Source organism: Toxotes jaculatrix, chromosome 9 (assembly GCF_017976425.1).
Source record: "Toxotes jaculatrix isolate fToxJac2 chromosome 9, fToxJac2.pri, whole genome shotgun sequence".
Classification (NCBI taxonomy): domain Eukaryota; kingdom Metazoa; phylum Chordata; class Actinopteri; family Toxotidae; genus Toxotes; species Toxotes jaculatrix.
In genome coordinates, this window is record NC_054402.1 from 9,495,766 (window position 1) to 9,521,336 (window position 25,571).

The 25,571-nt window shown below is 42.3% G+C and overlaps 2 protein-coding genes across 2 annotated transcripts; both read left to right on the forward strand.

The window, feature by feature from the left end:
* The first annotated feature begins 12,415 nt into the window (after nt 1–12,415).
* On the forward strand, nt 12,416–17,134 carry LOC121187439 (cytochrome P450 2F2-like). The gene is made up of 9 exons (XM_041046693.1): nt 12,416–12,623; nt 12,723–12,885; nt 13,020–13,169; nt 14,994–15,154; nt 15,390–15,566; nt 15,730–15,871; nt 16,015–16,202; nt 16,325–16,466; nt 16,630–17,134. Exons 1-9 carry the CDS (start codon nt 12,453–12,455, stop codon nt 16,809–16,811), a joined length of 1,476 nt encoding a protein of 491 aa, XP_040902627.1. The 5' UTR covers nt 12,416–12,452; the 3' UTR covers nt 16,812–17,134.
* A 401-nt stretch (nt 17,135–17,535) lies between these two features.
* LOC121187438 (cytochrome P450 2G1-like) lies at nt 17,536–24,919 on the forward strand. Its single transcript, XM_041046692.1, has 9 exons — nt 17,536–17,883; nt 19,118–19,280; nt 19,705–19,854; nt 20,119–20,279; nt 20,872–21,048; nt 21,280–21,421; nt 21,742–21,929; nt 22,026–22,167; nt 22,555–24,919. Exons 1-9 carry the CDS (start codon nt 17,707–17,709, stop codon nt 22,734–22,736), a joined length of 1,482 nt encoding a protein of 493 aa, XP_040902626.1. The 5' UTR covers nt 17,536–17,706; the 3' UTR covers nt 22,737–24,919.
* The last annotated feature ends 652 nt before the right edge of the window (nt 24,920–25,571 follow it).

Here is a 25,571-nt window from a genome sequence, read left to right on the forward strand (position 1 = left end):
CTCCTTTTCTCAGAGGATGTGAGAAACCCTGCGGCATGCTGATTGTCTTTACACAATCCCCCATTCGCTTTTTAATTACACACGGATCCCCAGAGGTTGTAAATAGCCCAGTAAATCACAGGTTTCCCGCTTGAAACAAAGTATATATATTTATATGTATTTATACATTTATATATATTTACATATCTATTTATTTGTTTATCTCACCCTGGATATGTGCAATTATTATAATAATATAAACATAAACCTATATATTATATATTCTGTTCTCTGTGTATTCTGTACATTCTGTATACCATAACGTAACTATTTAGACTTGTATACTTCAAAAATGATAACCGTAAAATTATTTTAAATATATATATATATAAATAATACATATATATATAGAGAGAGAGATAGATAGAAATGTATAATTATTTATAACTTGTGTATGTGAATGTGTGTGTATATATATATATATATATATATATATATATATATATATATATATATATAGTTAGATATAGATTGTTGTATGCATATGTTTATGTATATATATATATATATATATATATATATATATATATCGCTGAAACTTTGCTGATTTTATTTTATGGTAATTTATTTTTTTGTACCTTATTGTGTTTTCTTCTCTATCCTCTAACTATTGGGATCTACGAGCTGGTTCGATTAAATTTCGTTCCTTATACGTGAACGTAAAAGTGAATGACAATAAAGTCTCTGAATCTGAATCATATGAGTCTGTGGCAAAAGCAGACCTGTGCGCTACACACCAATGACAGTTTATCCAGCCAGAGCACAAATTAGTCTGTTTACTTATAGATAAATGAGACACACTGAGTTAAAATCTTTTCATAGGCAAATTAACACTCACATTATGCATTAATGCCAGTGTTGCTCGCTTTCCATATCTATAGGTGGGTTGATGCCTCAAACTGCCAGCTTTTATACTTGTTAATGTCTCTGTATAATTTAATCTTTTTGCCCTGATACTCATAAACGTTTTCCATGACTTCTCATGCTTTTGTATTGTTGGCAACATCATGCCCTGGGTCAGCAGACCAACGCACACAGCTCCATTAACACCATAATTAATTTGCATTATTTATGTAAAACTAAAATATGAAAATGTTGAATAGGCAAAAACTTCTACCTCCTAATTAATTTCATCACTGGCCTGAAAACTAAATATGTCCAGTCACATCACAATGTTAATTTTATTAACTCGCTGCTAAATGTTTCATCCTGTATTTAGCCAGGCACATCTTATTTACAGTGACATCCGGCCAAGACAATAACAGGCTGTTAATGGAGGCTGGGATAAAGGGAACAGACCAAAAATGTATTTAGAGAAAAGTAATAATAATATGCAGACTATTTGGTTTGTATCTCCACTTAACCAGGATTATGTCATCTGAATGGCTGGGAATTTGTTTGAACATACAGTTTAAGCCAAAACAGACTGAAGCATCATCAGCTGCAGTCTAAATAAATGCTGCTGTCCCTGATTCCCATCAGACGTAGGGGATCTTCAGAGTGGGGCTTATTGTGTTGTTGCGGACTGTAACGTCTGCACTGATGTGTGTGTTTGGAAAGAAGTGATGCTGGCGCTCTCTGCCTGGAAGAGGGCCCTGCAGAGTTCACATACCATTCATGAATAATTGATTTGCTGTGTAGATTCCTGTTTTTTTTTTTAGTTTGTTTGTTTGTTTTTTTTTTTCCCATGAAACTGATGGGAGGTACTGGGACTCAGGTTGTGAAGACCTGGGTCCCACTGGCCCTTTAAGAGTGGCTGTGTGGACAGTGTTGTGTTCCCAGGGTCTTTAATGGAGACAGAGAGGGACTGAGAAAGACCCCATTGTATATGTCTTTTCAATAGGAGCTTGAGCAATGGTCCTCTCACTGCTCCCAGATAGAAGCACAGAGAGAGAGAGAGGGAGGGAGGGAGGGAGGGAGGGAAGAGGGTCACTGAGGGGGTCCTGTACAAGAAAGAGGGGTGTTCTACTCAAAAACACAAAGTTCTGGGGCTGGATGGACCTGGAAGGAGCGAATGTTTGGGTTTTGAGGGGGATGGGCATTGGCTCCAGCAACTCAGCGTTTAGGTTTAAGCCGCGTCAAAATCCTGCAAACTTGATTCACTGAACACCAAGACTTAAAGATTTAGGGATTTTTAGATGAAGCTAAAGTGGATTAGCAGAGTTGAAAGCACATGCTTCCAGTTATAAAGCCACTTGTACCAGCAAAACGCGTTATATGGACCCCAGTTATTTTCTTCTCTCACAAAGGCAGACTCCAGTTCCAGTATCCTTATTAGGTTGCACTGCCTGCTAAACAAAACAACCTGTTGGTTTCAAAGGAGAGTGCCTATTGGCTGCAAGACATGGGAAACACCTTCCTACCGCTCTCCCAGCTACAGGGCCACCCCGGGGTGCTAACAATGAGCTAGCCTTTTCTTCATTGTCGTCTTCTTTCTGCAGCCTGGATGGATGCAGCCAAAGATAAACTGCCTCCCTCAACCCCTTGATACATCACAAGGACTGCAATGACACATGCCTGCAAAATGTTTGCAGAGGCTCTTCTGCCCTCTGCTGGTAACAAGTGCAAAGCTCTCATTGTGCACATGGGATCAAATGCTCCCTGTCAGACATTGCAGTATATATGAACAGTTAAACAGGAAATACAGTTCCTGCATCACACCCTGAAATTAAATGGCACGTTTTTATTTGTTTTCTACAGCATAAATAGCTGCTCTGTGAATCACCCACTCTTTTTTCTTTGAGAAAAAGATCAGAAATCAAAAGAGAAAAAATATATTTGTTAATTTAACATGTTTTATATTTTTAAGACTGAATCTAATCTATGTCCCTGAGGTATAAAAGGCCTGTCCTGCTGAGAATTAACCATCCAGTCTGTCAAATGAGTCAGAGCAAATTTGGGTCTGTTGAGGATGCTGGAGTGCAGATATATAACGAGCCCAACCCTAACTAGAGTCTGACACTCCCAGATTTTGCACATCTGCTTTCTTTTATTCATGGACAGAGCCCTGAAAAGTGAACTTGACAGAACAAATCTGTCAGATGGAAAAATAACAGTCAATGTGAGAATGATGATCTGGTTGTTCCCTCATCACTTGGCTTTTAATAACTAGCTCTGTTTATGAAGTCACACAAAACAGAAACAGGCTTCAAACAAAAGTTTTGGCATGCAGTACATTTCACACAATTTCTCTCTGATAACGTTTTAGAGGAGAAATTTGGAGCAAATTCGTTGTTGTTTTCTGTGAGTCTTTGTTCATTTGTTGGTCTTTGCAGGCTTTGATGTATATTTTTAGTTTTCTTTCTCGGTTTCTTTTATCAGGTTCTTCTTTCAGTTGTTGTTCACATGAGGGTAAACTTCATTCTTCAGTCACTTACCTGTTTTTACTAGGTTGGGTCCTATTAGCAGGTCCACTCCCATGGAGCCTGCCATGTTTCTACAGTAGCCAAGGACAAACCAAACTCTGACTCTAGAGAGGGCCTTTTGCTTTTTTCCATTACCTGAAGGCCACTGTATGTTCTCCTACATGCTTGTAAAGTGTGCAACCTCTCTGTTAGATGCCCCTATATCCTACACACTGGTCTTTTGATTGTGTGTAACTGTGCTTAATTTCTCTATTAGAATAAGTAAACTCTCTTTCTCTTTTAGGCTTCCACCATGTTACAGGCCTTGCATCCATGTATGTGGGACCTGATTGAGTGTGGTATGGCAGCTTCTCTCTTAATTCCATCCTGTTATATAATGTTATTTTTACTGCTATAAGCGAGCACAGGCCGAGACAATGAGTGGTGTTTAATCCTGTTTGGATTTATGACATTGAAAAACAGTTAATATCTTGGAGGTTGTTGTTTGGGGATGGAGGCTGGGGGGTGGGAGGCATGTATGCCAGCTCTGGGTAGATTGAAATCTTGGTTGGGCCTATCCACAACACCGCAACAACAGGTTTCCAGCTGTGCGAGAATAATAATCCCTCTATTTTAATCTGCCTGAGCAGGAGGTGATCCAAGCCCTGGCTCGGAGGCCGTCCAAGGGCACAGAGATACACTGTGAAACAGGTTTGATGACAGTTTAATGATAAGCTATTATGAATCGCCCATATGTTGTGTGCAGCACTGCAAATAGAGGCTTATATCTGTGCGTGTGTTGCAGTACGAGAAAGTCCAACACGACATCTGGTGATGGCCATGGTGAAAATCATAGGATCTTTCTGGTGGGATTTATCCATCGCCGTTATGATTATTTGGGCCTCTTATGCTCATATGATGTTTCTGTGCACATAAGCAGGGATGGCTGCAATTCCACTCACGACAGCATGGGTTTAAGGAAGGAAGGCCTAAATAGTGGGGATTATTCTCTCTCTCTGTCTCTGTCTCTCTCTCTCTCTCCCTCTCTTACCCTATTTTTCAGCATCAGATGCTCTGCTTCTCATTTCAGTCCCTGTTGCTGTGATGACCACAGGCATGAACACAGCGGGCGTTCACCGAGGCTTCCTCAGGAAATATGGTAGGCCTGCTCTGATTCTTTCATCAGTATGCAGCTCTCTGCTATCATGTACAAAAATGTCTGATGTGTATCTTTTTGTCTGATTGTTGTTTGCCCATTTGATAAATCAGAAGCTAAGGTCATATCTCATGGACATCTATGCTATTAGCTGTGTATGCAGTGTTGTGTGTGTGTTTTATACTATATGACAATGTGAGAAGTAGAGTTGATGCCATTATTCAGTCAGCTTGGACAGTTTTGACCATTAATATCATCCAGAAATGCAATTCTGGATGATATTATTATCATTTGAAAATGATTGAGAAACAGAATCAAAACAAATGATTTTATATTTTTTAAATCCCCTATCCATTAGACTTATTATACCAAGGGTTGGGCTTGTGCTTGTGATACCCCCCTCCTCCCTCAAGGTCTCATAAATTCTTGGTATTTATTCTGCTAAGGGCAGCAGAGTTCATAGGGTCGCTGACCTAACACTGACTGCAGAGGAGTACTGCTTCAGATCTCGGCACTCCAACTCTAAGATGAGTGACATCAGTCTGGGAGTCACTCTGTGTGACATAATTGCTGCCAGATGTGTTTTTACAGAATGATGAGATGTTCATTTCCAAAGCCAAGTCGCGATGCAGGACTCAGCCAACGTTTCATGTCTTTGTGCTTATGTTACATCTGTTTTTTATCTCCCTTCGTTCCATTTAATAGCGGCATCACAGTGGCTCAGGGGACTGAGGCAGACGATACTGTTTACTAGCAGTGTCAGCAGTTCAGATTGAATTTTTTCATTTCTGTCTCTCTTGACCGTGAGGACCAATAATAGTAAAATACCTTCACAATGATGCTTTTTAGTGTCAAATCTATAAAGTTGTTGGCACATCAGTGTTTCCAAGTGCATGCCATGAACAGACAGTCCATCTAAACTCCTATACCCCTCTCTCTCTCTCTCTCTCTCTCTCTCTCTCTCTCTCTCTCTCTCTCTCTCTCTCTCTCTCTCTCTCTCTCTGTGTCCCGTTTGCAAAATCCACCTGATCATCTTTAATCCTCTGTATGGAGAAATAGAACAAGTCTTCCACATCCATCAACATGTGCTCTCTATCTATTATCCATTACACAATGGATGGCTGTCTGGGACACCTACAGTCCAGCACTATCATGTGTGTCCTGTCCTGAAAACTCACAATTTATTATTACCACAAGAACAGGGGGCATTATGTGTTATAATTATTTGCATGTGACTTTCACACCTTTATGCTTCTGAACACTGTTGTCTTACATCTAGTTTATATTTGTCCAGTTATTTTAAAATTCAGGCCATAAGCAGATGCAATTATTTTCACAGTTGCTTGTCCTTGTTGTCATTGTGTCATTTTTTTTATCCCCATGAAGAGACATGGATTTGACAATAACATTTAAAGCAGCATTATGCTTTATACAGATTATTTCCTGGCGGAGAATTTCCTCTTGTGCAGCATAATAATACTGTGTGTGCAAAATGCTCTATTTTTAATTGATGTTGACAGAGAAGTGATTGTTCAGCTCATATCAAGGTTGTAGTTTGTGCTGTTGTTGTTGTACTGAACTTCATTGCATTAGTGTTGTATTGTTCTGTATGTTGGTGTATTTGCAATATTTTATCACAATATTTACTCAGTTATAACAGGGATTTGGGCAAAATACTGAATTCAATACACCTTTTAATAGAGTCAAGTTCAACTCAGTCATCACACAAACATCTAAAGGAGGACTGAGCTTTTATTTCTGATCACACTGTGTAATGATTAATGCATACAACAGACTGGAATTAAATATTAATAGAGCAGAGAGGGTGTCAAGGTTCATGTTTACTGTGGCGGGCAGTCTAGACCAGGAAAATATCTTGCACATGGCAGCTGTTTGTCATGTTGAAAAAAAAACGGTGAAGGGGGAAACAATCAGTATGCAGGGACCTGGAAAATTGGCAGTAATTTCAAAGTTCGTTGGAAGTATTGAAAAAAAAAAGCCTTATGTCTACATTTTCTCACTTTGGGATTCTTCACACTATTGTTTTATCTTGTGATGCTTAGTCAGTCAGTATAAACACATTATCTGGCGACATCAAAAATATTAACCCACCACCTCCTACTTACAGGCCTTTCTGTGTCCCTTGTTTGGCTGCAGGGGGCTTCATGTTCAAACAGTGGAAGGAGAGGTACCTTGTGCTGACCATGGAGGGAAGCCTGCTGGTGTGCCGAGATGCAGAATCCCCCCCTGATCAGGTGGTAGCACTACAAACCAACTGTGAGTCAATTGTGGAAGGTCGAGAAATCCTGGACCTACCCAAGCTGCCTCCAGGGGGCAGGAGGGACTGCTGCTTCGCCCTCATCCTGCCGCAGAACAAGTTCCTGCTGTTACTTTCAGACAATCCCGATGACTGCAAGTGGGTGTCTCTTTATCTCTCTCTCTCTCTCTCTCTCTCTCTCTCTTTCTCTCTTTCTCTCTTACACACACACACATTTCAGACGTCCTTTGCCCCACTCATTATCAGATGTTACCTGCACATGGTCTTGATCTCCTTTGTCCCACATGCTGTCAGATGAGTTTACAGCAGCAGATTGTTATCAGACTGGGGCGTGTACTTTCTTTTGTGTGATCATAGGGATCTAAAAATTTGTACATGATTCAAATGTAATGCCTTGTTATGTTTTTGTTTCACAGTCTTTGGCTGAAGTTGATCAGAAAAGTGAGAGAGGTGAGTTGTCAGTTCTGACTTCAGTCAAAACTGGACTGTTGCTTCATTCAAACCTGTTTTCATGTCAACACCTCACCTCTCATTTCCAGTGTGCTTATAAATACATTTCTAACAATATGTGGAAACATGAAAAACGTGTAACATCTGCTAAGGGAACTCTTTGTGTGTTTTCATCACGTTGCTCCTCTGTGTTACTGCTTGTACACATCATCATCATCATCATTATCTGCCGCTTATCCGGGGCCGGGTCGCGGGGGCAGCAGTCTAAGCAGGGACGCCCAGACTTCCCTCTCCCTAGCCACTTCCTCCAGCTCTTCCGGGGGAACCCCGAGGCGTTCCCAGGCCAGCCGAGAGACATAGTCCCTCCAGCGTGTCCTAGGTCTTCCCCGGGGCCTCCTCCCGGCGAGACATGCCCGGAACACCTCCCTAGGGAGGCGTCCAGGGGGCATCCTGAATAAATGCCCGAGCCACCTCAACTGGCCCCTCTCGATGTGGAGGAGCAGCGGCCGCACTCCAAGCTCCTCCCGGATGACCGAGCTCCTCACCCTATCTCTAAGGGAGCGCCCAGCCACCCTGCGGAGGAAACTCATCTCGGCCGCTTGTATCCGAGATCTTGTCCTTTCGGTCATGACCCAAAGCTCATGTCCATAGGTGAGAGTAGGAACGTAGATCGACCGGTAAATCGAGAGCTTCGCCTTTCGGCTCAGCTCCTTCTTCACCACGACGGACCGGTACATCGACCGCATTACTGCGGAAGCTGCACCGATCCGCCTGTCAATCTCACGCTCCGTCCTTCCCCCACTCGTGAACAAGACCCCAAGATACTTAAACTCCTCCACTTGAGGAAGGAACTCTCCCCCAACCCGGAGAGGGCAAGCCACCCTTTTCCGGTCGAGAACCATGGCCTCGGACTTGGAGGTGCTGATTCTCATCCCAGCTGCTTCACACTCGGCTGCAAACCGCCCCAGTACGTGCTGAAGGTCTTGGTTTGACGGAGCCAACAGGACAACATCATCCGCAAAAAGCAGGGATGAAATCCTGTGATCCCCAAACCGGACTCCCTCCGGCCCCTGGCTGCACCTAGAAATCCTGTCCATAAAAATTATGAACAGAACCGGTGATAAAGGGCAGCCCTGCCGGAGTCCAACATGCACTGGAAACAGGTCTGACTTACTGCCGGCAATGCGAACCAAGCTCCTGCTCCGGTCGTACAGAGACCTGACAGCCCTTAGCAGAGGGCCCCGGACTCCATACTCCCAGAGCACCCTCCACAGGACCCCACGAGGCACACGGTCGAATGCTTTCTCCAGATCCACAAAACACATGTGGACTGGTTGGGCGAACTCCCATGAACCCTCGAGCACCCTATAGAGAGTATAGAGCTGGTCCAGTGTTCCACGACCAGGACGAAAACCGCATTGTTCCTCCTGGATCCGAGGTTCGACTATTGGCCGAATCCTCCTCTCCAGTACCCTGGCATAGACTTTCCCAGGGAGGCTGAGAAGTGTGATCCCCCTATAGTTGGAACACACTCTCCGGTCCCCCTTCTTGAAAAGAGGGACCACCACCCCTGTCTGCCACTCCAGGGGTACTGTCCCCGACCGCCACGCGATGTTGCAGAGGCGTGTCAGCCAAGACAGCCCTGCAACATCCAGAGACTTGAGGTACTCGGGACGGACCTCATCCACCCCCGGTGCCTTGCCACCAAGGAGCTTTTTGACCACCTCCGTGACTTCAGCTTGGGTGATGGATGAGTCCGCCACCGAATCCCCATCCCCTGTTTCCTCAACGGAAATCGTAACAGCGGGATTGAGGAGATCCTCAAAGTACTCTTTCCACCGTCCAATTATGTCCCCAGTCAAGGTCAACAGCTCTCCACCTCCACTGTAAATAGTGTTGGTAGAGTACTGCTTCCCTCTCCTGAGGCGCCGGACGGTTTGCCAGAATCTCCTTGAGGCCGACCGATAGTCCTCCTCCATGGCCTCACCGAACCTCTCCCAGATCCGAGTTTTTGCCTCTACAACCGCCCGGGCTGCGGCCCTCTTGGCCTGTCGGTACCTGTCAGCTGCCTCGGGAGCCCCACGAGCCAACCAGGCCCGATAGGACTCCTTCTTCAGCTTGACAGCATCCCTTACTTCCGATGTCCACCACCGGGTTCGGGGATTACCGCCACGACAGGCACCGGAGACCTTATGACCACAGCTCCGGACGGCCGCATCAACAATAGATGCAGAGAACATGGTCCACTCAGACTCAATGTCCCCAGCCTCTCTCGGTATCTGGTTGAAGCTCTCCCGGAGGTGGGAGTTGAAGACCCCCCTGACAGAGGGTTCAGCCAGACGTTCCCAACAGACCCTCACAATACGTTTGGGCCTGCCGAGCCTGTCAGGCCTCCTCCCCCCGCCAGCGGAGAGGTAAATGTACACATTTACCTCTGTGATATAACAACCTTGTGTTTTGTCTCATCGTCTAGGGTGTTATGTCTCCCCTAACGCTTCAGAGACAGTGCAGCATCACTCCCTGCATCACCGACAGAGACCCCCTGCCCGACTCCTCCAGTGATAAAGACCCCGGGTCACCCAGGGTCGGCGAGGGCACTCCTCCTTTGTCTCAAGTCACTGAACGGGGAGGCTCCTTCAGAGACAGAGGCCAAAACCAAGGTCTGCTATCAAGTCATCTATGGTTACTTGAGGGAGGCGGCAACTCACAAATTAAACTACATTAGGGGGTGTAGTATGGTTTTCTTTTGCTAAGTAATTGACGCTACTGTGTCAGTTACTTTGCAGGGGAAACCAAAGTTACAGACACGTGGCTAGATATGGGCCTACAACTGGTGACGTCCAGTTACAATGGCTAACATGTTAGTGAGCAGCAGACAACATGAGCATCCCACTGGAGTAACTTCACGTTGGTCTACTGTAATCTTCACTTGCCTCTTAGCTCTGATTTGACAGATGAACTGCTGTGATAAATATCTGAAATGAAAATGCCTGTCGCTCTTCAGAAGCCACTCTTTTTTTCAGTTTAGCTCAAACATTGAGCAAAAAGAAAACTGCAGAATGGGAGGTTAATAGCAATTTCTTTCAGCTTTGTTATCAAAAATGTTGCTTAATGCAGTTTTAAACAAATGAACGCAGACACTATAGGAAACTGGTTCAGTAGTGGCTGATGAGCTGATAAATACACATGACTGATAATGGTGTTTATACTGTGTCCAGTACTAATCCCATAAAAGAGTTTGCTGCTGCTTCAGCCCACACACACCCAGAAATCCTGGAAGACTTTGGGATCAAGTAACAGCTCTGGTTAAAGGGAAATGACTGACTGGCTAAAAGTCTGGATAAAGAGCAAAAAAGTACAAATCTCCAAGCTACACAGTGAACAGGAAAAGTGAAAACCAGCTGACTCTTCGCTAATTTGAAACACATCAGTTTATTCTGTATTGTGGCATATTGTTTATATTGTTTTTCAAATTCCCTCTGCAGCCAATGGACCACGGCGGCCTCTACGTAGTGTTTCTGTGGCCCCCCCTCACCGTGTGTCAGATTGTCTTCGCCATGGCAACAGCAGCGACGCACGGGCGGTGAGGGCGGTGTGCCTGCTGATGGGAGGGGCAGCGGCCTCCTCTGCTCTGGGCTACCTCAACTCCTGCTCCCCTTCCTCTCCGCTGGCCAGCAGAGCCCCAGAGATTGCCCATGGCACAGGAGGCTTCTCCGAGCTTCCTGCGGGAGGCTCCTTCCACGCCTGCAGTCAGGACGTCGACTCCCCACACTTCAACAGCTTTGACTTTGAAGCAGACTCCGACTTTGATGCATTTGACTGTGGAGGATTTGCTTTTTAGCTGTGACTAGAAAGAGAGGGGAACTATTTGAAACCATTTATTTGTTCTCATAAAATTTGTAAATCATAAATTCCCTGTGTTGGAATTCCTTTATAACACAAGGGCACTGTAATTAATTAATCACTTTACACGTCTAATTTATAAAGTAATGAAGGTGTTCTTCCTGGCTTTAGACCCATGCTCCTAAGGTGACTCATTCATGATCTGGACTCCTCTGAACACTAGTCTGTGTTGTATCACTTTCCACAGCACAGGCTGGCTTGAGGTGACCTGGATGATTAGTACATTAAGTCCACACAACTACATGGACATTTACCAATAGTGTTTCTCCACTGTCTGTCTCATCGCTGTGTTCATTTTATACTTTTTTAAAAACTTGTCCTGTGTGAATATTTTCTCTTCATCCGCATTCTCTCCATTTCATTGACACATTGCTCTATTTCCTATTTGCCCTGCTTTCAGAAATCGCCCTATCACCTACCACCTGCACATGCCAGTACCTTACATGAAATGCAGCCCAAAGGTAAACTCTAAATAAATCCTGCTGTCAACATGACCGTGAGTCTTTCTCTCTGGATTCATCTGCTGTTTGCTGGCTGGTGTGGAGTGGCAGTGCAGACAGTAGGCCAAGGTTTGGAGAGGAGGGATGATGGGGCAGATTTGGAGAAGAGGCAGGGATTTGCCGAGCCTGAAAGGCCCTGTGTGCTTATCTGAGATTTTGTCTCTCAGCAAAAATAATCTCTCGGGTTTACAGCTCATGAGCTGGATGTGGACTTTCGGATGTATTTGTGTGTGCTCACAGTTTTTGCTTCAGGATGGGCTGTATGTGCTGAGATCAGCATCCAGCACCTGTTTATACAAACCACTGGGTGAAAGGAAAACCTTGTGGAACAACTGCACATGACTTACTTTTTTCCTTTGTCATGTATGAACAGGGCTAAGCTGACAGTGACTGTGATGCTATAATTGAAGAGAAGTTCACACAGATGAAATAAATCCTAGTAATGTTTGAACATCTTTTCTGATTTACTTTCCTTTTTTAAAAAATCCACAAACAATACCATGAACAAAGCTGATCATAAAATGAATGTTATAAAATACCTCAAAGCTTGTTGAATTGAATGAAATGTTGACACAGTTTGCTTTGTCACACTGGCTTTAAGCCAATGAAATACAGGTGCGACGGTGTACAAAGGCACACAGGAGAGTCACATGGTTCACCTGTGGCCTAATGCAGCACTCCTGCCAGCTCTCTGTCAACTATAAATACAAATATTCAGGATACAAGAGTCAGTCAGAGACATCTGCTGAGCAGTGAAGAGACAAGAGGTAGTGTAGAGTGTAATGGACTTTACAGCAACAGTGATATTGGCAGGGCTAATCTTAGCTCTACTGTTGGCGATTAGAGTAAAAAACAGTAGGAAGTATCATTTGCCTCCAGGACCCACTGCACTTCCTCTCATAGGAAACCTGCCACAACTGGACAAAAATGCACCTTTCAAAAGCTTTCTCAAAGTGAGTTGAGGAATTTTTGATTGCAGTTAATTTTCACAAAAACAATTAAATTTGAGGCAGAACGTTTATCAGCATAACAAATCACATGTTTTCTTCCAGTTCAGTGAAACCTATGGTCCTGTGATCACACTGCACCTGGGATGGCAACGGACGGTTGTTCTGGTGGGATATGATGCAGTGAAGGAGGCTCTGGTGGACCAGGCAGATGACTTCACAGGCAGAGGGCCACTGCCATTTCTACTCAAAGCTACCAAGGGCTATGGTAACACGAGAAACTTCACATTTGTCCAGCCATCAGTGATTTTTTAGTGGTTCCATGCCTGTTTGTCTCTGTATATACATGGCTTCTCTTGCATGGCTCCAGCTGGTCAACATGCACATGCTTCTTTTTGTCAGGTTTGGGGATCAGTAACGGGGAGCGCTGGCGCCAGCTGCGACGTTTCACGCTGACAACTCTAAGAGACTTTGGGATGGGACGCAAGGGGATGGAGCAGTGGATCCAGGAAGAGAGCAAACACATGAGGGATTGCATGGATACATTCAAAGGTGTGTTTTCAGCTGCTGTTGTAAGATCACATATTTCACACAGAGTTGATGTGAAATAGTATTGTTGCATAACCTTTTGAGTAAAGCTTAGTATGTATATCCCTTATTCCTATACCTGACAAATGAAGTGACACTGAGAATAAAGAAAAGTTCAATCATAAACATCTTTAGAAAAAAAAACTTTATGTATGTCTGCTTAAGACACAGGTCCGAAAAGGAACAGCCAAATGGAGCCTTAACAAAACACACTGAACAGACACTAAATAATTAGATGATACTTGAAATAATTTGTCAACAGCTGAGAAGAGAGTGTGGCAGCTTTGTGGGATTACTCTGTGCATTTATCCCTCTTGCTTCAGCTGCACTCTTTAATCCTTATCTCTTTCTGATAGCAGTTTGCACAAAGTAAACACTGAATATGTTACATAACCTGCTACAACACTGAAGCTTCAGTCACAGTCTTGATTTACAAAGACAACAGAGGACATTTTGAACAACTTATCAGTGTGAATGTGCACATTACTGATGTTTTTACACTTAATATTCATCGATAAAAAAGAAATATTTAATAAAACTACTGAAAATAAAAGGCTGTCACAGAGTAACTACAAACCTGATAGTTAGTAGAAGTCTCAGATAATGAAGCTTAAAACCTTCTTGTTTGATAAAGCTTATAATTAGTTGTAGTTACAGTCCTAGTTATTTATTGAACTTATAGTTAGTCACAATTATCTCTATAGACACTGTTACAGTTAAGGATATAGCCCTTAGTAGGGCTGGCTCAGGCAACTGAATCATCCCCTAGTTATGCTGCTATAGGCCTAGGCTGCTGGGGGACATCCCATGATTTACTGCGCACTTCGTCTTCTTTCTCTTTCTCTCCTCAGACCCACTCTCAAATTTATTAGCCTTTATTACATGTCATTAACTCTGTGTCCTCTCTGTCCCGTAGTCCTGTGTTTGTTTCTCTCTGGTCTCTCTTTCTCTGTACCTTTCTGCAGGTACCTCTGGCTCCGGAGCTGCATGTCCTATGGTCCTGGCTCCACCCACCTGCTGCTGTTTATTGTTTACAATGATCTATTTCTAACATGTTTAATGTTCCATTCTGCTACAGATAAATATTTGATTAATATTCTTTGCAAACTGTAATGTAAATAATTACCAGTCATGACAGCTTTTTGCCTCCGTGCTCTGTTTCATAATTCTAATCTGCTGAGCACACATTATCCAATAACTGTTCACTAACTGTAATGTAAATACTGACCCACATTGTCTGTATTATGCTGCATGTCCTTCTCCCCCTCTCCTCCATTCCTAGCTGTCCTATCTTCCTCCTTTTCCTCCTTTCACCCAGCCCGGCCATCGGCAGGAGGGTCCCCCATCTGAGCCAGGTTCTGCTCAAGGTTTCTTCCTGTTAAAAGGGAGTTTTCCTTGCCACTGTCGCCTTAAGTGCTTGCTCTGGGGTCAGGCTCTGGGTCTCTGTAAAGCGCTTTGAGACAATTTTGATTGTGGAAGGCGCTATATAAATAAAATTGAATTGAATTGAAAATTGAATTAAATTGAAATAACTTAGAGTCATGCAAAACCAGGCCAGAGATTGTGCTCAAAGAGCCTAATACTTCAGTCATTTCAAAAACACTGACATGGCAGGACCCAGCTTGTGATAAACCAAAACCATCTTTTAAAGATGCAAACTTTTCTCTCAGGTCACTGTTGACGCTCTGAAACTGATTACAGCAGGTTGTTAAAACACCCAGATTGGGTTGGTAGGAAATGTGGACCTTTAACAGATGAACCCATCTGTGTTTTCCTCTTCTCCTCCAGACACACCATTTGACCCAATGTTCTTGTTTGGCCGCACTGTGTCCAATGTGATTTGCTGCCTGGTGTTTGGCCAACGCTTCAGTTATGAAGACAAGCAGTTCCTGCGCCTCCTCAGTATCATTTCTGAGATTATAAGGTTCGGCAGTAGCCCCACAGGTCAGGTAAGTTGAGGTGGGAGCAAGAAAGGCTCATGGTCCTCCAAGTACAATGAGTTTATTCTGGTTTTCATTTGATCACCTTATATAATCTTTTTCATGGCATAAAACACAATATTCTGTAACACTTTCCCAAAATTTAGATAAAACATTTTCGAATGAATTCTTTATAAATCATTATAAATAATAATAATCTCCTGAGAAACAAAGCTGTAGTGTGCTGTGTGCTTCCCTCTCACAGATGTACAACATCTTTCCCTGGCTAATGGAGCGCCTGCCTGGGCCACAGCACAAAGTTTTTGCTCAGTTTGAAGAGGTGAGAGGGTTTATCAAGATGAAGATCCAAGAGCATTTGGAGACACTGGACCCCAGCTCCCCGAGAGACTTCATCGACTGCTTCCTCATCCGAATGAATCAGGTCGGTGAGAACTTCAGGATTATTTGTTTTTTGTTCACACTGAGTGATACAGCTTTCACCTGAAGGATTTCATCATAACACACCTGTGTTTTCTTGGTGTAACTGTGACTGATTTTACTGTTTAATTATTCAAATAATCCAGTTTACCACTTTGTCCTCTCAGGAGAAGCACATGTCCACAACCGAGTTCCACTACGACAATTTTGTGTCTACTGTGATGAATCTGTTCCTGGCAGGAACAGAAACCACCAGCTCCACCATCAGATATGCCCTGAGTGTGCTCATCAAATACCCAAACATACAGGGTAGGTCTCCTAACAGAAGACAAAGTGTTTATAAACACACTGTGCTCAAGAATTGAATGAGCCTGCAGAGACACCTGCCTAATAACATTCATAACAACAGACCAGAGTGGATTTAGGTTTTTTTTTTGCTTTGTTTCATTTAGAGAAAATGCATCAGGAGATTGACAGTGTGATTGGAAGAGAACGTTGCCCCAACATGGAGGACAGGAAGTCCCTCCCTTTCACGGATGCTGTCATCCATGAGGTGCAGCGTTTTCTGGACATTGTCCCCTTCAGCCTCCCTCACTACGCACTCCAGGACATCTCTTTCAGAGGTTACACAATTCCCAAGGTATTCTTGATCCAATGATATCATATTCATTACAGTCTATACCCTGCAACATTGCAGGGATTGACGTGATGTCGAATGCAAAAAATGCTTTATTACACTAACAAGATGTCTTGTCTGAACAGGACACTGTGATTATTCCACTGTTGCACTCTGTGCTGAAAGATGAAAAGCAGTGGGCAACTCCCTGGTCCTTTAACCCCGAGCACTTCCTGGACCAGAATGGAAACTTTAAGAAAAATCCTGCATTCATGCCATTTTCTGCAGGTAAAACACAGTCAGCTGATAAATTACCAGTTATCATGCTATTAACTTGCTGGTCAAGCACGTTAACAGCCTCATTTGAATCTGTGCTTTACCGAAGGTTTTTTTTTTTTTTTTTTTTTTTTAAATCATACAGTGCTTTGTTTGTTATTGTGTCCCTTCACAGGGAAGAGAGCCTGCGTTGGCGAGTCTCTGGCTCGTATGGAGCTTTTCATCTTCCTTGTGTCACTGCTGCAGCATTTCACCTTCTCCTGCTCTGAAGGCCCCGACAGTATAAAACTCGTTCCAGAGTACAGCAGCTTTGCCAATGTGCCTCACAGGTATCAGCTCATCGCCACGCCGCGGTGAAAAGAGGAACTGCACTCGGACAGTCCATCATTGCTTAAAGCTCCCTGGTCTACTCTCAAGAATCTCAATACAACATGTGCTGGTTTATTGTGATACAGTAGTGATTGTTGTGCATTTAAGATGTGATCTTTGCTCTTTGTTATAGCACTGTAGCAGACAGCCCATCTGACTAAGAGTTTAAGAAACAGTTTCTCCCCAAGAGGAGTTTTTAAGGTTGTCTTTTCATATGCATGTCTCTTTATGTATATATATTAATCAGCTTTTGGTGCCTGTTTCAATTGTTAATAAAAATCCACATATGACTTTTATAAAAGTGTATTGTCACTGTCGCTGTTACTACTACATGGTATTTCTTTCATACAAAAGTCATCAAATCATTTCGTGCAGAGGAAGAATCAGAATCAGAATTTGATACTTTTGACTCTGATTCTGATTCCGATATATAGACGACTGATATATGCGTGTATGCACTAAGGTACTTGGCAGTAGGTTAAATAGGCCTTTGCCATCGGTATTGAGGCAAAAGCCTCTGGAGGAGCAGCACTTCGGAAAATATTAAACATACCTGCCTTGCCACTGATATTGGTTCATTCTTGTTCCCGGGAACGTTTCTCACCTGACTGACTTGTTGATGCATTGGTAGTGATCTGTGTCAATGATAAAATAAATAAAGAAAAAGTATTCGAAGGCTGTGCTCTTACTCAGTCCTCATAGAACTGAGGTTACTCTGGGTAACATCTCTTTCCTCCTCTGCTCATGAAAGTCCGGAAAAGGGTTGGCCGGCGGTCCAGCAGCAGTTACTGCTGTGTTTTACTTGCGCAATCACCTAATCTCCGAAAAGACTTGGACTTTTATCCAGTTGCAGCGAACAAACCGTGATATATTTTTGTGTATTATGGAGTTCTCTGTCTGTGGCACGCTGGTTTTGGCGGGGCTCGTCATTTCTTTGCTATGGCTGTTACGCCTGAAGAGACGCAGCCAGATTTGTTTACCTCCAGGACCCTCCGGCCTGCCTGTCATAGGAAATCTGCTCCAGCTGGATAAAAGAGCTCCGTTCAAGACTCTGCTAAAGGTGAGGGAGAGAGAGGGAGACATCGACTGATTTATTTTCCACTTTGCGATAAAGTGTAGGCAAATTAGTTTCTTTTTCTCCACATGCTTGCCTGCAAATAACATGGCGTCACTGCTGACTAACCCTTGATAGCCTAAGTATTTGTCTTCCATATCACTGCGACCATCTGCTGCTGGTTTCGTGGAGAATCACAGCAACATGCAGCCTTTGTCAAATACGGCCCAGAGTTATGTGACTCACCACCTGTCGATATGAGAGGAGCCAGTTTGTTAAATATCTTTTGAAAGAAAATTAAAAACTTGCGTCTTCTTCAGCCCTTCGCTAGATATGAGATACAAGTTTCCTTTCTCCAGGTGGGTTTTATTGTTCAGCTTATGTTGCATTAATTTTGTCCCCGTTTTAATGTTCATGTCATGTCAGTGTTCATGCGGAACACTTTGTGCATGTAATTTCTTTATTGTAAAGCACAGAACTGCATGACGTACGAAAAGTGCTATTCAAAATCAAACGTTTCAAAAGTTTATATCTTATTATTATTATTGTATGTTTATATGTTTAATGTTTAGTGTGTTGTATCACAGCTCTGTACTGTATGCGTTATATTAACGCTCCTATGGCATTATTATCTCTTTGCACTACATCTACTTTGCAACATTGCACATTTTTACTATTATTATTTGTACAGACTTTCTTCCTCTTAGTACTTCTTTCTTCTTTCTCTTATTTTAATATTAAAACTTTTTTTCTTGTTCAACTTTGTGTGTTATGGGTCAGTCCAATTCGTCTGTTTGTTGCACCAACAACACCACGTCAAATTCCTTGTATGTGTAACATACCTGGCAATAAAGTTTTCTGATTCTGATTCTGATCTGTAACCCTCTGTGTATTTGTTCTGGGCTCTGTATGTAAATACATCCTGAGTCAGTTTACTTGTTTCCCTAATTAATACTTGATTCTTTCTGAAATCCTGAAAACAGTTTTGCCAACCTCTCTTGTTAAAGAATACCTGTTTTTCTCCTCATTGTAGTTTCACTCATCTTAACAAAGTCTGAGTTATATTATGTAGTTTTGTGTTTATATGACCTGTGTGTGTCAACGATTGTGTGTTTGTTAACAGTCCCAGGGTATCTGTTATGTCAGCTGCCATGCCTTGTGTGTGTTTGCTCTGAGTTGCTTTCCCTTTCGTGCCTGTACGAGAATCCAATGTGTGTTCATTGCTTTATTTAACCTCCAGCTCAGTGAACACTATGGCCCCGTGATGACCGTGTACCTGGGCCCTAAGCGCACTGTGGTTCTGGTGGGGTATGATGCTGTGAAGGAGGCACTGGTGGACCAAGCAGATGACTTCACTGGCAGAGGACCTCTTCCTTTCCTGATTAGAGCCACCAAGGGCTATGGTAATATGGGAATCTGTCCTTAACACCAGGCTGCAAATCTTTGTTTCACTTCTAGCCAAAAGTTTGAAGTCTTTGCTCTGTTGCATCTTATCACACCCACATCTGAAAATGTCCCATATGTTTTTGTGAAATTATTTGAGGGATTTCTGAGACTTATTGGAAAAATTGTGCTCATTTGTTGTTGTTATTGTTTTTTTAATGGTCATATATATACATATATATATATATATATATAGAGGGAGAGAGAGAGAGAGAGAGAGAGAGAGAGATATGTATGTTGGGGTTTTTTGTGTGTGTGCCATTCAGAAGCTTTAATTCTGAGCGACAACAAGCTGCCAGTCTCTTTTGTATGTGGAGACCAGATTTATAATTGTTGTGATTTATCATGACTGTCTTTTTAGACACCATTTCTACATTTTCAAAGGGTTGGGGATCAGTAATGGAGAACGCTGGCGGCAGTTGCGACGTTTCACCCTCACAACCCTGAAAGACTTTGGAATGGGACGCAAGGGGATGGAAGAGTGGATACAGGAGGAAAGCAAGCATCTGGTGGCCCGCATAAACAACACCAACGGTATGTATAGTATGTGCGAGAATGACTGTGCAGGCCTTGTGTGTTTGCTTAAAGGTAACTCTTGTTCCAACAAATCAATATTGATGGGCTTTAAATAAACTGTAAATAAAGCATGTGAGAGTTTAACTTGACCTGTATTTTTAAGACAAATGTACAAAGCTGAACTGGTGCAGTTTTTTTTTTTTTACTTGAATAGAGTGAAACATATTCTGCCACTGAAAATTTACTGAGCACGTTTTCCTTTTTGTTTTTTTTTTTTCCCAGCCGAACCTTTTGATCCAACGTACTTCATGAGCTGCACCGTGTCCAATGTGATCTGCTGCTTGGTGTTTGGTCAGCGCTTCAGCTATGATGATGGTCACTTCCTCCATCTTCTGCAGACAATCTCAGAAGCCATGAAATTCGGCAGCAGTCCATGGGGTCAGGTAAGAGGAGGAGGTTGAATGTGAAGCAGCACGGTGGGTGGGTTAGCAGTAAGGGAAAACCATTGCTCAGCTGGAGGCTTTTGTGCTGATAAATACACAATTGAATAACGTGAGTCAAACCTTACAAAATTTTGTTAGTTAAATAACTTATATGATTCATAAACATTTTTTGTGATTCAAGTACAGAAAGAGGTCACGTGTAAAGATGTAATGATAGTCAAAAGGTGAAGAACACATTCACCAGTGACTCGGGTATTATTGGAGATACTCCCCGTACACCTAGCATAACTAAATCCTGTTTGACTTGCAGCATTGCTTTAGGTTTGTGTTGGCGGTTGTTAAATTAGTAACTTTATCTAATATGCTTATTTTTATTTATGTGCATTTTTTTCCTAAATGCAGTGTAATCACAGTTAAAACAGAGAAGGTGTTCTCTGCATTTGGTTGCATTTTTCCTATTTATTTTGTGTTAACTGGCAAAGTTGCACAAAGTACAAGTGTCTGAGATTTGTATGCAGCACCGCAGGTTTGCAGGTACTTTTTTACTCAGCTAACACATTATTCAGTGAGCCCTTTTCACTCCCCATCACAGCTGTACAACATCTTCCCTGGACTGATGGAACGGCTGCCAGGTCACCAGCACAAAATCTTTGCCCGTATTGAAGAGCTGAGAGAGTTTATTATGAAAAAGATCCAGGAACATGAGGACACGCTGGACCCCAGCTCACCGCGAGATTACATCGACTGCTTCCTCGTTAGACTCAGTCAGGTACAACAGAGTTCATTAACCACAATAAGCCGTGTTTGTGTCATTTAGTCTGGGTGTGTTTAGCACACTTGCTAACATGCACATACTTCCTATAATAAACTCTGCAAAAACTGAGAGCTTTAAACCACTAGATGCATATATGAACTAATTTGGGCATTTTAACATTTTGAATTTTGATCTTGCAGGCTGTACTGTCAAAACGGTGAAATGGTTCTCATTTTGTCCTTTCAGGAAAAGGGCATTCCCACAACTGAGTTTCACTATGAGAACTTGCTGTCGACGGTGTTGAATCTGTACCTGGCAGGAACAGAAACCACCAGCTCAACTCTCAGATTTGCACTAAGTGTATTGATCAGATACCCCAAAATACAGGGTAGGTCTCAACCAGTGGAAACCAGTTTATGAGAAAATCTAGAAACTGGTCTAACTTTTTTTTCTTTCTACATTTTAGGTTCACATATATATTCTTTAATAGACTTGGGGCACTATTTCTCTTGAGTATTTTTAGCTTTTGTCTCTGTGTTTACATTCATTTTACTTCACTCTAGATATGAATATCAAGCATGTGTAGAATATAAAAGCAGCTAATTTCCAGAATTGTTTGCGAAGCTGGAATCAGAAAATGTTCATCATTTTTGCCATGACTTAAATGATTAATCAGCATTAAATAGCCAAGTTTTCCTCATTCTGAAGAGACTATGCAGCAGGAGATTGACACTGTGATTGGACAGGAGCGTTGTCCTAATATGGAGGACAGGAAGTCCCTCCCCTATACAGATGCGGTTCTCCATGAAATTCAGCGTTTAATGGATATTGTTCCCATGAGCATCCCTCACTACGCCCTCCAGGACATCTCTTTCAGGGGTTACACAATTCCCAAGGTATTCTGTTTTTATCACATAGAGTGTTCCTGATACAGTTTGTTTTTCCACATACTGTGAAAATGTTCCATCTGATACAAAGTCTTGTCTCAACAGGACACAATGATTATTCCACTGTTGCACTCTGTGCTGAAGGAGGAAAAACAGTGGGCAACCCCCTGGTCCTTCAACCCCCAACACTTCCTGGACCAAAATGGCAATTTTAAGAAAAATCCAGCATTTATGCCATTTTCTGCAGGTAAATTATTATGTTGATATTTAGTAGGGCGACTGTGGCTCAGAAGGTAGAATGGGTCGTCCACTAATTAGGTGGTTCGATCCCCGGCTCCTCGCTTAGTGAGTGAGTGAGTGAGTGTGTGTGCTAGTAAAGCGGTGTATAGAAAAAGCACTGTATGAATGTGTTTGTGAATGGGTGAGTGTGACTTGCAGTCACATTTCTAGTCAATTTACTACTTAAATTTCCTCTGATTATGTCTTCTCAGAAAATGAGGCTGAACACTAGACCTGATTTTAATGTTGTCATGCTGATGTTTAAGAGGCCACTAAGAAACCCAGTCCCTGCAATCATTTTCCATTTATCTCAGGTCCATATTTTCACTCTTGCTGGTTTGTGGTTATCTCTCAGGAAAGAGATCTTGTGTCGGAGAGTCCCTCGCTCGCATGGAGATTTTCCTCTTCATGGTGTCACTTCTGCAACATTTCACATTTTCTTGCCCTGGAGGACCTGACAGTGTGGACCTCAGTCCTGAGTACAGTAGCTTTGCCAATGTGCCTCGGAGGTACAAGATCATCGCCACACCCCAGTAGTAATGATTTTTTTTTTACAGAATATTCCTGCGTTTTCAGCCTTTCATCTGACCGTCAATCACTGAAAAGTCAATCATATCATACCAGTGGACCTTATTTCATTGACAGACGTCACGACTGGTTTCCTCTGACGTTTTCTGCATGACTTCATGTTTATACATACTTTAATGTTTCAGTGCATCATTTTAGCTGCAGTATATTACACTAAACACTACACAGTTTTAACTAAGGCTTAAAGTTTTTTTTTTTTTTTTTTTACCAAATGTTAAAAAGGTTTACCAAAGATTTAAAAAAAGACTCTTCATACTTAATCTTTAATGTCTAAAAGTTATTTTTTCTCACTTGTTGAATTTAATTATGCCCCCAGAACACACACTGCACACAAAGTTTATCTACGTGAAATCTTCCCCTTTTGTAGAAGGTTGTGTAATATCATCAGCTGCTTTGTGTTGATATCTGTGATCTTATTAATGTAACTGGAATCTGAGTTGATTTAAGTGTGTTTGGGGGCATTTCCTCACTTGACAGTATATAATTTTACTGGGGTAAATTGTGTAGTTTAGTTTATTGATAAACAAGATATATGTATTGTTTTATCCAAATTTCAAATCAGCCATCTTGTGTTCAGCTGTAGGGCCTTAACACTGGAGTAAGACCTGCTGGTTTACAGCCCTGCAGCGATGTATAACAAGGAGTTACAGTAATTTGATAAGTTCATTGTCAGGTGATCGGTCAAGCAGTGTGTGTGTCAGGCTGTCGGTGTGTAGATGCATGTTCCAGTGTATCATTGTCTGAGCAACAGAGTGAATGTCCATGTCAGACTTTGGGGACTGCTGTCAAAGACTAAGGCTGCAATATGTTAAGAACACATCAAATTACTCAGAGTATCAGCTGTCATGGCAGGTCTTATTAAACCTTAATAAGACTCAGTCAGGCAGATCAGTATACAGCATCATATATTGTACCGCATTATATATTCAGCACTTCTCTTGGTTTTCTATTCAAAATTTACAACATGTTTACTGAACCTAAAGCTAAATTCATCTATTCAGTATATACTTTTATAATAAAATATAGCAGAAAATAAATGCTATTGAAATGCTTTTTTGTTTTTTCTCAGGGAGAATTTTGTGTCTTTAATTGATAGCAACAATAGGACTGGAAACAGACCAGGAGAAAGACATGCAGCAAATGGTCTGGTAGGCCAGGAGTCAAACCAGAGACTTGCTGCTCAGAGCGTTTGCGTCCATGTGAAATGTGCCCAAACCACCCTGCTATCAGGTCGCCCTGAAATGGTGTTTTTTTGACCAACTTGTTACATAGATTAAGCCTAATATGCAGTACATGCAGTATTTGAGCTTAACAAGTAGATGGTTCAAGCAAAGCCTGAGCCAGAACTAAATATATGCTTTATCAAAGAGGAAGGTTTTTAGCCTACTCTTAAACATAGAGAGGGTGTCTGCCTCCCAGACCCAAACTGGTAAATGGTTCTACAGAAGAGGAGCTTGATAACTGAAGCCACCAGTTGGACTTTTGGAGACTCTAGAAACCACTAGTAGGCCTGCATTCTGGGAGCGCATGTCATGTTCAAAGGCATCAACAACATCAAAAAACATCAACATCAAATGCACATGAAGGGCTACAATGTAATCCCAAAGGAGAGAACATGCTCATCGTGTCTTTCCTCCTTCACTCTTGGCACAATAGAGAACAACTATTGTTTGTACTTTCCATCCTGTGCATGAAGGTAGCACACACAGCAGGCTGCACAGAGAGATTTGTTAATACTAACTACTGAGTGAGTACCTCCAGTGTATTTCAGAGACCCCTGTTTGATCTGGAAGCTGCTTTGGTTCTTTATGTAAAGCCACTGCCCTCTAATGTTCTGTAATGAAAGCACAGCAACATACACTCTTAGCTGTAACCCCCTGTGGTGAAACACACTTGTTATTTTTAGTGATGTTCAAAAGAAAAAATTTTTACGCTAGCCAAATATTTCAAACTGCTCATCTCTGTCTGAGATTGAGCACTGGATTGGAAAGACCAAGACTGAAAACACACTTCCCAAGATAAAATCTGCTGCCAGTTGCTGTGCTTCCACTGTGTTTTGAGGAGCACTCTAGTTTGATAGCATGCTTGCTTGAGAGGTTTTTTAAAGTTTGCCCAGCAGTGTGTGGATGATAGCGGAGCTAGTGCACAGCTGTCAGTCAAGAAAAGCTTTCGAGCGGGGCTCAGTCCCTCATGATGTGTTTATTTTTGGATAATTCAGACATTTAGCTCTTAACTTAAAATGCCTAATGCACAACTGTTTATTTAATGAACAACCATATTTCATAATTTACCTTTCACCACTTTGCCTTTCTGTCTCATTTCAAGCTGATGTTTTTTTTGTTTGTTTTTAGTTTTTTTGTGAAAACCCCATTTGATGGTCGAGCTCAAAAGAGCCACTTTATTCTAAAAGTGATGCCAGATATATTGCACTTAACTGAATGCCTGTGACAGTGAGCCATGTCTGCTGCCACTCTCTGTCTGCTTCTCCATGGCTATTGCATCAGAGGAATGAATGAGAACCCAATAGTGAGATGGGCCCCAGAGTGAAAGAGAGGTACTAATGGACACTTGATAAAAATCTCCAGTCTGCTCGTTAATGTAGAAATATACACGTCATGAACATGGTCAGGGAAGGGAAACAGGACTCAGTGTTTGCACAAACACGTGCAAACGCACACACAGCCACACAGAAAAACAGATGTGTTTGTCTCATCACCTCCTTATTATGCCCTGCTTTTATCTCCTCTCTCTTCTATCACTTAATCCTGTCTTTCACTCTAATAA

Bases quoted from the DNA above. Each gene is read 5' to 3' on its own strand.
- LOC121187439 (XM_041046693.1), top strand. From the start codon at position 12,453: ATGGACTTTACAGCAACAGTGATATTGGCAGGGCTAATCTTAGCTCTA. The intron at 12,886-13,019 runs GTAACACGAGAA...TCTTTTTGTCAG, and splicing joins CAAAGCTACCAAGGGCTATG to GTTTGGGGATCAGTAACGGG. The intron at 16,203-16,324 runs GTATTCTTGATC...TTGTCTGAACAG, and splicing joins GAGGTTACACAATTCCCAAG to GACACTGTGATTATTCCACT.
- LOC121187438 (XM_041046692.1), top strand. From the start codon at position 17,707: ATGGAGTTCTCTGTCTGTGGCACGCTGGTTTTGGCGGGGCTCGTCATT. The intron at 19,281-19,704 runs GTAATATGGGAA...ACATTTTCAAAG, and splicing joins TAGAGCCACCAAGGGCTATG to GGTTGGGGATCAGTAATGGA. The intron at 22,168-22,554 runs GTAAATTATTAT...GTTATCTCTCAG, and splicing joins ATTTATGCCATTTTCTGCAG to GAAAGAGATCTTGTGTCGGA.